Source organism: Epinephelus moara, chromosome 5 (genome assembly GCF_006386435.1).
Source record: "Epinephelus moara isolate mb chromosome 5, YSFRI_EMoa_1.0, whole genome shotgun sequence".
In the NCBI taxonomy this organism is placed as follows: domain Eukaryota; kingdom Metazoa; phylum Chordata; class Actinopteri; order Perciformes; family Serranidae; genus Epinephelus; species Epinephelus moara.
In genome coordinates, this window is record NC_065510.1 from 29722506 (window position 1) to 29734984 (window position 12479).

The 12479-nt window shown below is 41.6% G+C and overlaps 1 protein-coding gene across 1 annotated transcript in view; it reads right to left on the reverse strand.

Moving 5' to 3' along the window:
• The window catches only part of epn3b (epsin 3b), an 18788-nt gene extending 6360 nt beyond the window's left edge, over positions 1-12428 (reverse strand). The window contains exons 1-7 of the mRNA XM_050045546.1: positions 12083-12428; positions 7862-8104; positions 7442-7600; positions 6682-6765; positions 6020-6317; positions 3610-3728; positions 2777-2863 (exon numbers count right to left, since the gene is read on the reverse strand). Of these exons, the coding sequence (XP_049901503.1) occupies positions 2777-2863; positions 3610-3728; positions 6020-6317; positions 6682-6765; positions 7442-7600; positions 7862-7930 (816 nt within the window). The 5' untranslated portion in view covers positions 7931-8104; positions 12083-12428. The remainder of the gene's footprint in view (positions 1-2776; positions 2864-3609; positions 3729-6019; positions 6318-6681; positions 6766-7441; positions 7601-7861; positions 8105-12082) is intronic.
• Positions 12429-12479: the final 51 nt, after the last annotated feature.

Genomic DNA, 12479 nt, shown 5'->3' on the forward strand with positions numbered 1-12479 from the left:
TCCATGCCCAAAAGGGTTAAGGCAGTGCTAGATAAAAATGGTTGGCACACAAAATATTGACACTTTAGGCACAATTTGGACATGTTCACTGTGGGGTGTACTCACTTATGTTGCCAGCTGTTTAGATGTTGATGGCTGTGTTTTGAGTAATTTTCAGAGGAAGGTAAATCTATACTATTATACAAGCTGTATACTGACTACTTTAAGTTATATCAAAGTGTCATTTCTATAGTGTTGTCCCATGAAAAGATATAATGAAATATTTGCAAAAATGGGAGGGGTGTACTCACTTATGTGAGATACTGTATATTTAACAGCAACAACCACATATCACCACATGTATCATCTCTCTTGGATCCATCTCTGATCCCTCAACTCTGCACAACTACAATTTAATATAAACCTATTAAGTTACAGGAGGAGAACTGTCAGTATTAGTTGTTCACATGTGAAACCTGAAAGTCTGTCTGACTGAAATGTCCATTTTCTTGAGAATGATCTGTTTCTTCTCAATATTCGGTTGAATGTTAACTATTTAAAGTCCCCCTTCAGTCAAAATGTGTTCTGCTTTTTGTTGCTTTACTTTGATGTTTGAGCTGAGTGTCACTGTGCAGTTTGTTTTCACATCCATCTGCTGATGAAGGAAAGTTTCTCTCTGTTCATCTTAATTATCAGTTTACGATGTGTATGTATCAGCAAAATTTGTGACATCACAACTTATTTTGAAGCCTATTGTGGTTCATTATGAAGCTTACACAAGTGTGATGTGGAAATTGAAACATCCAGTGAACATACACTAAGAATAGACTTTTCAGTGAAGTAAGGGACAGCTTGTGTTCAGCAGTAAATCAAAAAATATTATACTTCTGATGCCTCTGTTCTTAAATATAGTGGTAGAGTAACTGTACATTTATGTGTGAACATGTAAAAAGTCCTGTTAGCGAGGTTAGAACCAGTATTCTGTTGGCCATAATAAGCCATAGAATATCGTGACGCCTCACAAAGGAGATAACAGCACACAGTTACAGTCCAAAGACTCAGTTTTCCCTGTCCACCTGTCAACACTAAAAACAGAGTTACTGAAAATTTACGCCCTTGACGGAGTTTTAAGTGACCTAAAACACAACTTGTGTATGGACAACAGGCTAAAATGCATAGAAAAATATCTGTGTGCATGTGGACCAGGTCATAGATTCTGGATTCAGTGAGGGAGAGCAAGTACATGTCATTTTAAGAAGCAGTGGACACAAACTGTTATTCCAAGTGGGGCATTTTTTACAGTTTTTAGGGTCCGGGCAGCTAAGCTGCCAGGACACTATTGTAATCCTAGGTATTCTTCTTGTTCTTCTTCTTCTTCTTCTTCTTCTTCTTTCGTCTTCTTCTTCTTCTTCTTCCGAGGAAATCATATTTCCCATGGGTGAAAACTCACCAAACTTTGCACAAAGGTCCAGTCTCATGCCAGATATCCTCAGCTGTAAACTCAGCTTATTGCTTAAAATTGCCTGAGCGTGACTGATCGCTGTGCAGCATCTTCAAGTCTTTTTTCTGCTAGAAAACCTGCCTTCTCATGCTTGAAAATAAACCAAACTTTGCACAAAGATCCAGTGTCAATACTTCAGTGTGAAGCCATCTGAAGCTTCTCACTTTGCACATAGCTCAACTAGTTAAACATCAGTTTTTCACTTATGAAGCAAATCAATCATTGTTAAAACAAATTACCAACATCTCCATGCTGTCTAGATGCAATATGTGTATTTTCAGATTTTTGTTTCGATGACTGAATTTTTTACAGTGGTTTGAAAATCTGCTTTTCCATGCATGGACGGCTGCTAAACCTGCACGTCTGGCTTAGTCAATTTGTGAAGCTACACATGAATTGTCAATGACTAATTAGCTCAATGAGAAATTGATTCATAGTCTCAGAGGTTGTGAGTTCAAGCCTCAGCTGATGCAAAAGGCAGATTGTGTTGCTAAATTCCTAAATGTCTTCCAATTCTTCTGCTTGTTGCTCAGAATTGCCTAAAAATGCCCGGACCCAACCCATCGCTGCACAGCAGCTATAATTTATTTCTATATCTCTTAAACCATATCCAATGGGGATCTTTAAGAATTTAATCTTGCTACACCCTTTGCAAATTGTACACTAAGGCATCAGATAAAAGGCCATAAATTAAATGTCACATTTGAATGTGTGGTGATACAAGACACGATGATATATAACATCTATCTGACTTGTGAATATATCAGGAATTACATCAGTCAGAAAGCCATTTCCCTGGTCTTTATATCCATGCTTTTTCTATGGGGCACCTGAAAGTATCAGGATTTCTGCGATAAGCAGCGTAATATGACCAATTACCAGCCATGAGGACCTTTACATAAGACAGCTGGTGACTCTGATTGGCTTGTTGACAGGCCAATGAGTAAAGGGGCTTGCGTGCAACACGATAAGGAGTATGCTTTCAGGGAAATGTCATGCTGAGCTCAAGGTTAGACAAGACAAAGTCATTATCATTCAGCAGGCACCTCTTTCTCCTCTCTCAGCTCTTCACCGTTTCTCTCTCAAACCTCCCTCATTATGCTGATCCATGTCTTTTTGTCTCGTTTCCCTCCATATCCCACAGTCCACACTATAAACTCCACTTCATTCTCTAAATGCCTGCCAAAAAACCACCTACAAATGCACCCGCCCACCTCTCCATGCACACACAAACACTCATGTAGCACGCATGCACCCACACTCATACTGTACAGCACACACATTTTAAAAACTCACCTCCTGTGTCCCCGACTGACTCTCTCTCCTGCTCTCATCCAGGGCCTTCTGTAACAGAGACTCGTCTCCTTGGCGACAGCACTGCTCCTGCAGGGGCGGCATCGTGACATCATCAACATTACCACCACGGCTATGAGCGTGGATGCACACGCACTCATGCACATACACACCAGCGTTAGTGAGATAGTTTTTGGTTTGGCCCAACAAAACGAAGGCAGCGCTGGTGGCTTTTTTGTGCTGTTGAAATATTTAGTTGACAAAGAGCAGAGGCTGGTTTAGAGCAGGAGATGATGCAGAGGATGGTTTTTATGGAGAAGTTTAAACATATCTTGTGAAAGAAAAGAGAGAGGTATGTTTGAGAGCCAGTGGAAGATACAGCAGAGGTATTGGAGTGGGGGAAACTGGCTCAGGAAGAGGAAAGTTAGGTAGAAAGTCATTGGAAGGCCACAGAGAAGCATTTTAGTAAAGCTGTAAGAGCCATGTCACGCACTAGAGGGTTAATAAATGCTGACACTGAATGGTAAGGAGTGAAGTGTGTATCTGAGTGTGTGTGTGTGTGTACCTGCTCATGTTCCTTTTGGCTTAAGGCTTAAAGCAATCTGGTTGTATGTCTTCATCCATCTCTATGGTAACAGGGGAAGGAAGGGCTAGCTAGATGGAGGTGGGCGAATGTTCAGAGCGTTTGTAACAACATTTTCATTACTGGAATCATCAAGAGGCAATAAGACATGTGTGGCTCGATTGCAGGGGAAGAGCGTCTGTGTGGAGGGAGGGTATGCTGTCACACGCTCAAGGAGATTACACATTATCATAACGTGTGTGTGTTGTTTTACCTTCTGACTCTCCTCCCTGCTCATGGCTAGAGCCAGCTGGAGCTGCAGCTCCTCCTCGCCGCTTGTCTGAGGTCGAGCCTGCTCCAGGTCTGAGGCGGCACGAGGAGACGAGGATGAGGCTGCAGAGGGAACAAGTGAGGGAGTTTGAGGGAGGAAGACACGACAGTGCGTGCGGAGAAATGGTCAGATTGACGTGGGGGTGCATGAGCGGACGCAAAGAGACACAGAGCACAGGAAGTGTGGGGCCGATTTGAATATTTTCAGGCCTACACTGCAGTATTGATAATCTATGTGGCGGATTGTCCAGAGTGCTGGGCTACAGCGCAAAATGCATTTCATTAGGGATCAGCCTGAATACAAGTGTGTATTTTTAACACTTCATCCATTTATTAATCGCCAACACATGAAATAAGCTGTTCAGTGCTCCAGATAACTTTAGACTTTAAACAGGCTTTAATATTTTTTCTCTATAATACTAACATATCAAATAACATCATGAAAACCAGAATTACCACTTTAAGGTTGTATGTCTCTGTGCACCTGTCAACTTGCAGTTACAGTTTACATCCATGTCTGTGACAACATGGATGCTTCACACACATCTTCCCCCCAGCAACACAGAAGATCTACACAATCAGCAGAGTTTAAGGTGGGCACCCAAGATTAGAGTCACCATTTCAGTATCTGACCAAATGTTTCCCCGTCTGTTCCTGATTTATGATGTTGGATAATGTCCAGGAAAGTATTTTGTGCAGAACATTATGATGTCACATTTAAGTTGACCTTTGACCTTTTAGATTTGAAATTTTATCACTACATCATTTTATCCTATTAGACATTTGTGTGATGTGTTGTCCTTCATCCCAGCCATAAACATGTTTTGTGAGGTCACAGTGACCTTGACCTTTGACCACTAAATAGACTGCCCAAATAATAAATCCTAAAACCTGGAAATGAGTTAGCATTTTAGCACTCATGGTCCCCTCGTCTCCAAGTCACTTTGTTGTCAGATGCCTGAAATTAGGTCTGCGGTTAACATAACCTTGTGAGACTTTCATGTGTTGTTCGGCAACATAAAATATGTCAGTAAATATGCCAGCCAGGTATTTTAAAGCTCTTATGTGTCTTAAAAAAGGCGGTTGCTGACAAGTAGTGAAATGAAACTACAGACTGTCATCACGTCGTGCAACTGTGGTGTAGTTCGTTTATAGCCTAATGCTAGCTTTATTACTTCTGGGGTTTGCATTAAGCCCTCGAAAATCATAAAGTGATGTTCATTTATGAAGATTATATTGCTGAACAAAACATGTAAGTATCATAAACGTTTGTTTGCCACAGAGCTGATTTTCTGCATTAATCCAAAATCCAATGGAAAAACTGTGTCCGTTTTATTCGGACGTTACGCATAGAAACCTTGCACACTGATTACGAGGTGTTTTACTGTTCTGTGCGGTCCACATCCTCCACCTCTTCTTCATCATCCACCTAATTATTACTATCTGACCTGTTGAAAGTGAGCTAAGTTATGAAATGATTCTGTGCGCCACGTTCCTCTGTCTTGTCGCTGTGCCCCGCCAACACATTTTGTTCACTGATTCTTGGTCAAACAGGCTTTTGACAGATGCGAAAAACGCAGATAATCAAACCTTTCGAACTCAGTGTGCATACGTGATTGACACAATGTGAGATCGTTTTTATTTTTTGACGTGCGATGAACAAAAACAGACTCAGTGTGCAAAGGCCTTAAGAGTCATAAGAGTGACTATTCTGGTCGTAGGTTTTACTTCGTCAACAGTTATCTCCTCAATGGTAGTTGACAACTATAGAATTCTGGTGATAATCATATCTAACAACCCAAATCTTTTCGGATGGAGGTCCCTAAAGTTAAAATATTATCACATAGGGGTCTGTGACCTAATCTGCATCACTTTAGAGGTCTTTGACACAAAAAATGTTGAGAACCACTGGCTTAGTGCACCACAATGAGGCGAAGAAGATACTGTACCAGAAAATGAGAAAGTGACCACAGGTGAGATTTAAGCTTCATAAGAAGTGTTTTCAAACACATGGAGTTGTACAAATCCACTGCACACTATTGTCTCAGCGCCAAAACAGCAAACAGACATAGTTAGCGACTAACTTAGCCAAAGAGTAAGATATTTCCCAAGTTGGGGAGATTGAATATTGGACTTACATTCATCAGGTGGACAGACAGACACATGACTCCAAATAAAAACTAATGCTCTGTAACTGCTGGATGTACAAATAAGTAATTGTTTGTTGACAAATTCAACATACTGATCCAAAAGGTGATGATGTGTAAATATTGTATTTGCAACTTGTTTCTGCTGCCTCCAAGTGGCATAAAAAGAAATCAGTCATTGCAGGTTTAAATACCCAGAACACTCACAGTTAAAGGAGGATGGAGAGCCTCTGGAGCGGCTGAATTCCTCCCCGTACAGAACAGCCATGCTGGGCTGGCTTGTTCGTCTGCCTGGGTGATAGGATGGCGGTATCCCTCCGTACACCCCTCCGCCCCCACCACTGCCTCCCCCAGCCATTCGCTCCTTGGTCTTGAGGGCTTGACTTCTCTCCTGGCGGAGCCGCTCCTCATCCCGGAGGAGACACACCAGTTGGCGTGCTTTTTCTCTCACATTGGCCCCCTGATCTCTGCCATCACGGTCCACATACTGGAAGTCTCGTAGCGTCTGAACCACACATAGACAAAAAAGATTTTCATGATCTTTTAGAGATCAACTTAAACTTTAAGAAAAAAAGTACTACTCAAGTTGTGGTTAAAAAGTTGCAGGAAAACATCAGTAATCTGGTCCTCAGGAACATGACAGTTTGTTTAGAAATTATAACAGACATTCAGAGTATATATATATATATATATATATATATATATATATATATATCAGGAAATGTTTTATAGTAATTTAGCATTTGTTGATTATACTTTACTATACCCCAGAAATAGAAGTGGTTGCCAAGGTAACACTAATGACAATCCAATCTCTGTTCCTGAGGCATTCAGATTGCTGAGGTTCACCTCTTGTTGCAGTCCAGTACCTGAATAGTGAATGCGTTCTCACGGCACTGTTGGGCCACTCGCTCTGATCCTGTCTTCAGCAGGTAATCCAACAGAGTCAGGGCCTGGAGTCAAATGTTAATTACCACACTGATACTCCAAAATTAATCTACACTCTACATATTGTAGAAAAATACATTAATATAATCAAATACATCTACTGTGTAGGAATACATGCAATGAGATGGATAGACGAAAGACAAAATGTCCACAGCCAGGTGTAATGTTTACCATGTTTACCATGGCACAAAGTACAGCTGTGGTTGGCGAAAACATCATTCAGAACTAAAAAGTCAACCTCATGATGGCCAAAAAGGAAAAGTCAGAGGATCACCAAAGTCAGCAGGGTACATCATCTGTGCGCCATGGATATCTGTACCAAATTTTGTGCCAATCCATGGAGTAAATGTTGAAATATTTGACAGGATAAGTGAAACTTTGACCTGCTGGTGGCACTGGAAGAAAAGTCAACAGACCAGCACACTCATTAATATATATCCTCTAGAGACCTTAAATATTTGTTGTACATTTAATGGAAATCCATCAAGATATTCCACTCTGAACCACAAATGTTAACCCAAGAGAATACGGTTAAATAAATTATTTAAGAGGGGATACATGAAGGGAGGGAAATGGTGGTGAGTGGTCAGAAGGGAGCTAAAGAAATAATTAAAGTTAAGGTAAGCTGACAGAAATGCAGAGAAATCTGACAAATTTGACAGAATTCTTTCACAAGGTCACCTTGTAGACATGTCTCCAGTTCTTGCCGCTGTCGTTGAGGCGTTTCCACACCATGCCCATGACCTCGGCAAATGCCACCACATTGAAGGTCAAGTCAGCAATCTCTGACATGAGAGACGAGGACGGGCCCCATGGATCATTCGAGGTGGCCTCTCGAACCTACACATCACCAAAGAATTTACACATTTACATTTCATGAATTTAATGTTTTTTCTCACGCAGAATATTTGTATCACAAAAAGTGAGCAATTACAAGCATCACACAAGACAGAGAGGAGGCAGTGGAGAGTTTTTTTCTCATGTGTGTTGATCTGATATGACGTCAGTGTTCATTTAAATGACTTTACACTTCCTCAAAGTCTAACACATGAAAGCTACGGCATTAAAAAAAAAAAAAAAAATACTGTTCATTTATACTACCTTGATCTCTGCTTCTGAATAGTTGTGCACAATATTCTTCACCTGCCGGCGCAGGGCTGAGGTTGTCATGGCGACAGGTAATCGGAGGATGTAGAGGGATAGCAAGTGGAAAGCAAACAAACAAACACTCAACAGGTGAAGAGAGGGAGTGAAAGGGGGAACGTGGACCGGAGGAGGAGAGGAGAGGAGAGGTAGCTATGGCAATGACGGCTCCTCTTCTCTGTCAGGACTTAAAGGATGCCCCTGGAAGAAAGAGATGGAGACAATATATGACTAAATATAGATATATCAATTCTAAAATCAATATAAAATCTAGAAGTTACTTTACGTCATTCTTGCCATTTTAAATTTGATCTAATTAGCAAATTCAAAGTCCCCCAACCTGTCAATGGGACATTCTGAGCCTCTGCGTAGCTCAGGCTTTGGGATGTAAACAGTAAGTGTAATCCAGTAATACTATTAACTATTACCAGATTACATTGATACTTAAGAAAACTTTAAATTGTGATTATTCTCAGGCAAGTTTTGCAGTTTCAAGGGGTGTCTTTGATTCTCTGATTTCTAACTTGTGATGTTTAGCTGGTCAGAAACCAAAGTATCGGACAAGTTGAAATTTTGTCTCCATGCCACCCAAGCTATTACATTTCATCCTGAAGACAACACTGTCATTTACAGGGCCATATTGCTAGCATGGCTAAGAACAATAAGTCACTGTAACGGCTGCACTCCATGATTTATTTCTTTGCTATTTATGTCAGTATGAACACACTGAGCAATACAAACAATGACTGATGATAGTGACTGAATGAGTGGCTCACAATTGGTGCCCGCTCAGGAAGTAGGTCATACAAAAGCTCTGGCACTCAGGTGTCTGATGAAGCTTCTTGGCAGCTTAATTTATTCAGGCCAACACACATACACAGCAGCCTGTGTGTGCACGCGTGTGCACACACACACACACACACACACACACACACACACACACACACACACACACACACAACCTATTTTTCTCTTCCAAACTCATATTTCAGAGAGGACACAAGGGAATCGATCATTAAGGGTTCCTGTGATACTTCTCCCACTGCCTGCGACTAAGCCTTCACCGACACAGAGCACCCTTTACTCACTAAACCAAAGCTGCACTGGGGTGATCGACCCCTCTGATCTTAACCTCCTCTCATCAGTCATCGGCTCACTAAACTAAGTTACATGTTGACTGACAAGGTAATGTTCTGTTTCTGAGATTTTTTCCCCTGGGTGCATCAGGGCATCATCTGCATCAACAAAACCACCACAGAGAGTTTGTCTGTAAACCTAACATACTTTAGTTACTGATCATTTCCTACATTATGTATGAATCACAGTATAACAAATTTAGAAATTTTTCAAAGGGTACAGTATATTTTTATTTGATGATCTGTTAATATTAGCTACAAGAACGAGGAGAATGGAGACTAAATCCCTTTTTGAAGTCATAGTTATGCAATGTTGTGATAATCTGATGCTTTTTCACTTGGTTTTTATTTTTTTTTTATGCCACATTTGGATTATGAGACAAAAGGGCCCATAAAAGGCCCTCTGCCTTCCCTGTGCTCACAGTATTTGTGGCAGCATTTTCTGACGTCTTTTCCCAGCAGCATTTTGCAGCCTGACCACAATTTGAAAGTGCTGCTGCACCTGACATGTTCATGCTGGGGATGGAGAAAAAAATCCTCTCCAAAGTCACACATTCAAATTCATTTTATCAGTTGTTTGTTATATTCTATGTTTGTCTGTGTGGTTGTATTATGACGGAAACTAAATAAATAAATAAATAAGAAAAAAAAATACAGTGGATAAGAGTAAGTATGGGTAGATGCTCTGTGTAAAGGAATTGGGATCAGATAAAAAAGCTGGGATTAGGACACCCCTACATTTGACTGAGCCCTCTGACAGTCAATCAGTTCAAGAGCTCTGACTTATAAGGTCCTGAGCTTGTGCCTAGTAAGGCCCCTCTGTGATCCAACCATGCCTTTGGCTCTGAATGTAACATTATTAAAAGACTGCTATAATCATGACGACTAATGATGATCATATTTAACAATTACTGACTTTTTAAAGACTCTTGTGCACCACTCTTTGATCGATTTAATTTTAACATCACAGTCCACTGCTGCTTCACAGCAGTTTGCAAAGGCTGTCAGTCTGAAACATGTCACAGGATGCCTCATCCTGCTGAAAAGGCAAACATCAGCAGAAGCACAGAGGAACCGAGATGCACACAGCAGGGACACAGAAAACTCAGAGCGGAGGACAAGTCTGAGAGTGTGTGCATGTGCGAGAGAGCGACAGAGAGAGAGGGAGAGAGAATGAAGGGCATAAAGAAGAAAGTGAAGCTCAGCAACTTCATCCAGTATCACCTTTCTGCAAAATCATCTTCAGCTTTGTGTTCGGGCATAGACGCACATACAAAGCTTATCAAGGGCTGCTGCTGTTTGAAACTATTGCTCTTTCCATCCTTTTATTTGACCCTCACAAATTCAGTGTGCTAGTAATGGGTAGGCTGACAGTCACTATGTGACAGTGGTGGTGGAAGAAGTCAAATCATATGTAAGAGCAACCCTACACTTCAACAATTATCCACTCCAAAATTAACTTATGTAAAAGTATGGAAGCATTAATAGCAACAGAATGTAGTTAACATATCAAAAGCAAATTTATTCATAATGAAAAGTGGCCTTAGTCACTGTTAAAACATTAATAAGTACTATCACTGCATTGAGATGTAAGCTGCAGTTTAAAGTTGTAGTTGGTTTTAACCACGTCATGTACTGAAGTTTAATCTATAACAATGCGTGATATTTTATTAAATGATTTCTGTCATGTAACATCTGAAAAGTATGGTGTAACTACAGCTGTTAAGTAAAAGTAGGCTTCAACAATCCCTCTGAAATGTATTTTAAAATAAGGAAAAAGTTCAGATATTATGACAAATTGTCAGAGTGCAACAATGAATGTGCCCAGTTCCACAAACACCAGCTTGTGTTCTTTAACCAGAGTTACATGAGTAAAATCCATCTTGAAGTATCGTTAATAAATCCATCTTGAAGTATCGTTAATAAATCCATCTTGAAGTATCGTTAATGAGACTTTTCTTAAATATTGTGCAGCTCAGTTTTAGCGTCTGTATTTGATCGAATCTCACGCAGCACAGAGACAGACAGTGGTTATGAAATCATCCAGGGACAAACTGTGGAGCAGAGGGTAACGCAACAACTTGACTACAATGACAACAGCTATGAGCTCTACATTCAAATGACTCATTAATTCACTCTGAGCCACAGTCACTATATCAACATGGAGCAACTCAGACAAGAGTCAGCTGGTGAAATCATCAACTCAAGTCGTGATGCTCAACTCCAGGGACACAGTCATCTGTGGGTGCTATCATTTGAAGAGGACCAAGGACACACGTTTTGATTCAACACTGGGGGGATCTTGTGAAATGGGGGTTTGGGGGTCCTCCACCCAAAACAATTTGAGCATCAAACACTTAATTATCTGCATTTTGGTGATTTTTTGTGCATCAATTTGTGTCTTTTCTGCATTAAATTATGTCTTTAATTTTGTTAAAATTAAAGTCCTGTGTCACTTTCATGTTTTTATTTGGGTGGGTGGGGGTAAATATTAAGGGGGACCTGTCCCCTGCACCCCCCGAAATCTACGCCTCTGAATAGCACAATGCAAATTCTACTTTTTCATTTTAAATATTACACCTTGATCACACCGACTTATGAGCCGACATGGCCCGGCTCTGATGCGCCAACATGCTCTAACACAAAACCTACGTCACCCCGTCGTCAACATTTAAGGATGCGCATGCGTGCTATGCTGGCAGGTGTAACGGTAATTCAGGTGGCGATGGAGAGGAGGAGGAGAGCGCACATTGTGGGTCTGCATAATGCATTACCCAGCCTCCATCTCTCCCCACCGCCACCCCCACACACTCACACACATACACACTCTTGCAGTGGATTCCCTGAGCGGGCTGCCATGTGTAGCACAGATTCCTGTGCAAGGCCAGCTGCCACTGGAGCTGTTTGTTACATGTATGAACGTAGCAAAGCTCAACATACTACAGACTGCATCTCGCAATATATATACCCGCTGATAGTGAGAATTATTGGCACAAAAAAGCCAAGGACCTGACCCCCCCGGTCATTTCAGCGCGCCGCTTACCTTGCCCATCGCTCATCTCTCGCCGTGTACACAGAGCATCCTCGCCTCCTCGCTGTCTCCTCTCCAAGTCCCGATAATATCCCCTCCGCTGGGATCTGCTAAGCAGGGCAACCACAATTATCCCCTCCGCTCCTGTATCCGGCAAACGTGAGAGAGCAGCCGAACAGTGAGTGTTTCCTTGAATGGGAAAGTCACCGTTGAGATTCCGGCCTACCCTAGATGATGCGAGCCGCTCGGGCGGGCAGTCAGTGGTGAAATCCGCATAGGACAAGGATAAGCCACAGCACACGGCTCACTCACTCCCTCTCCCTCACCCAGGCAGCGCCATCCACACACGCATACGGCACCGGCAGGCCACGCACGCATAGCACACACGATCACAACGGCGAGCGTAAAA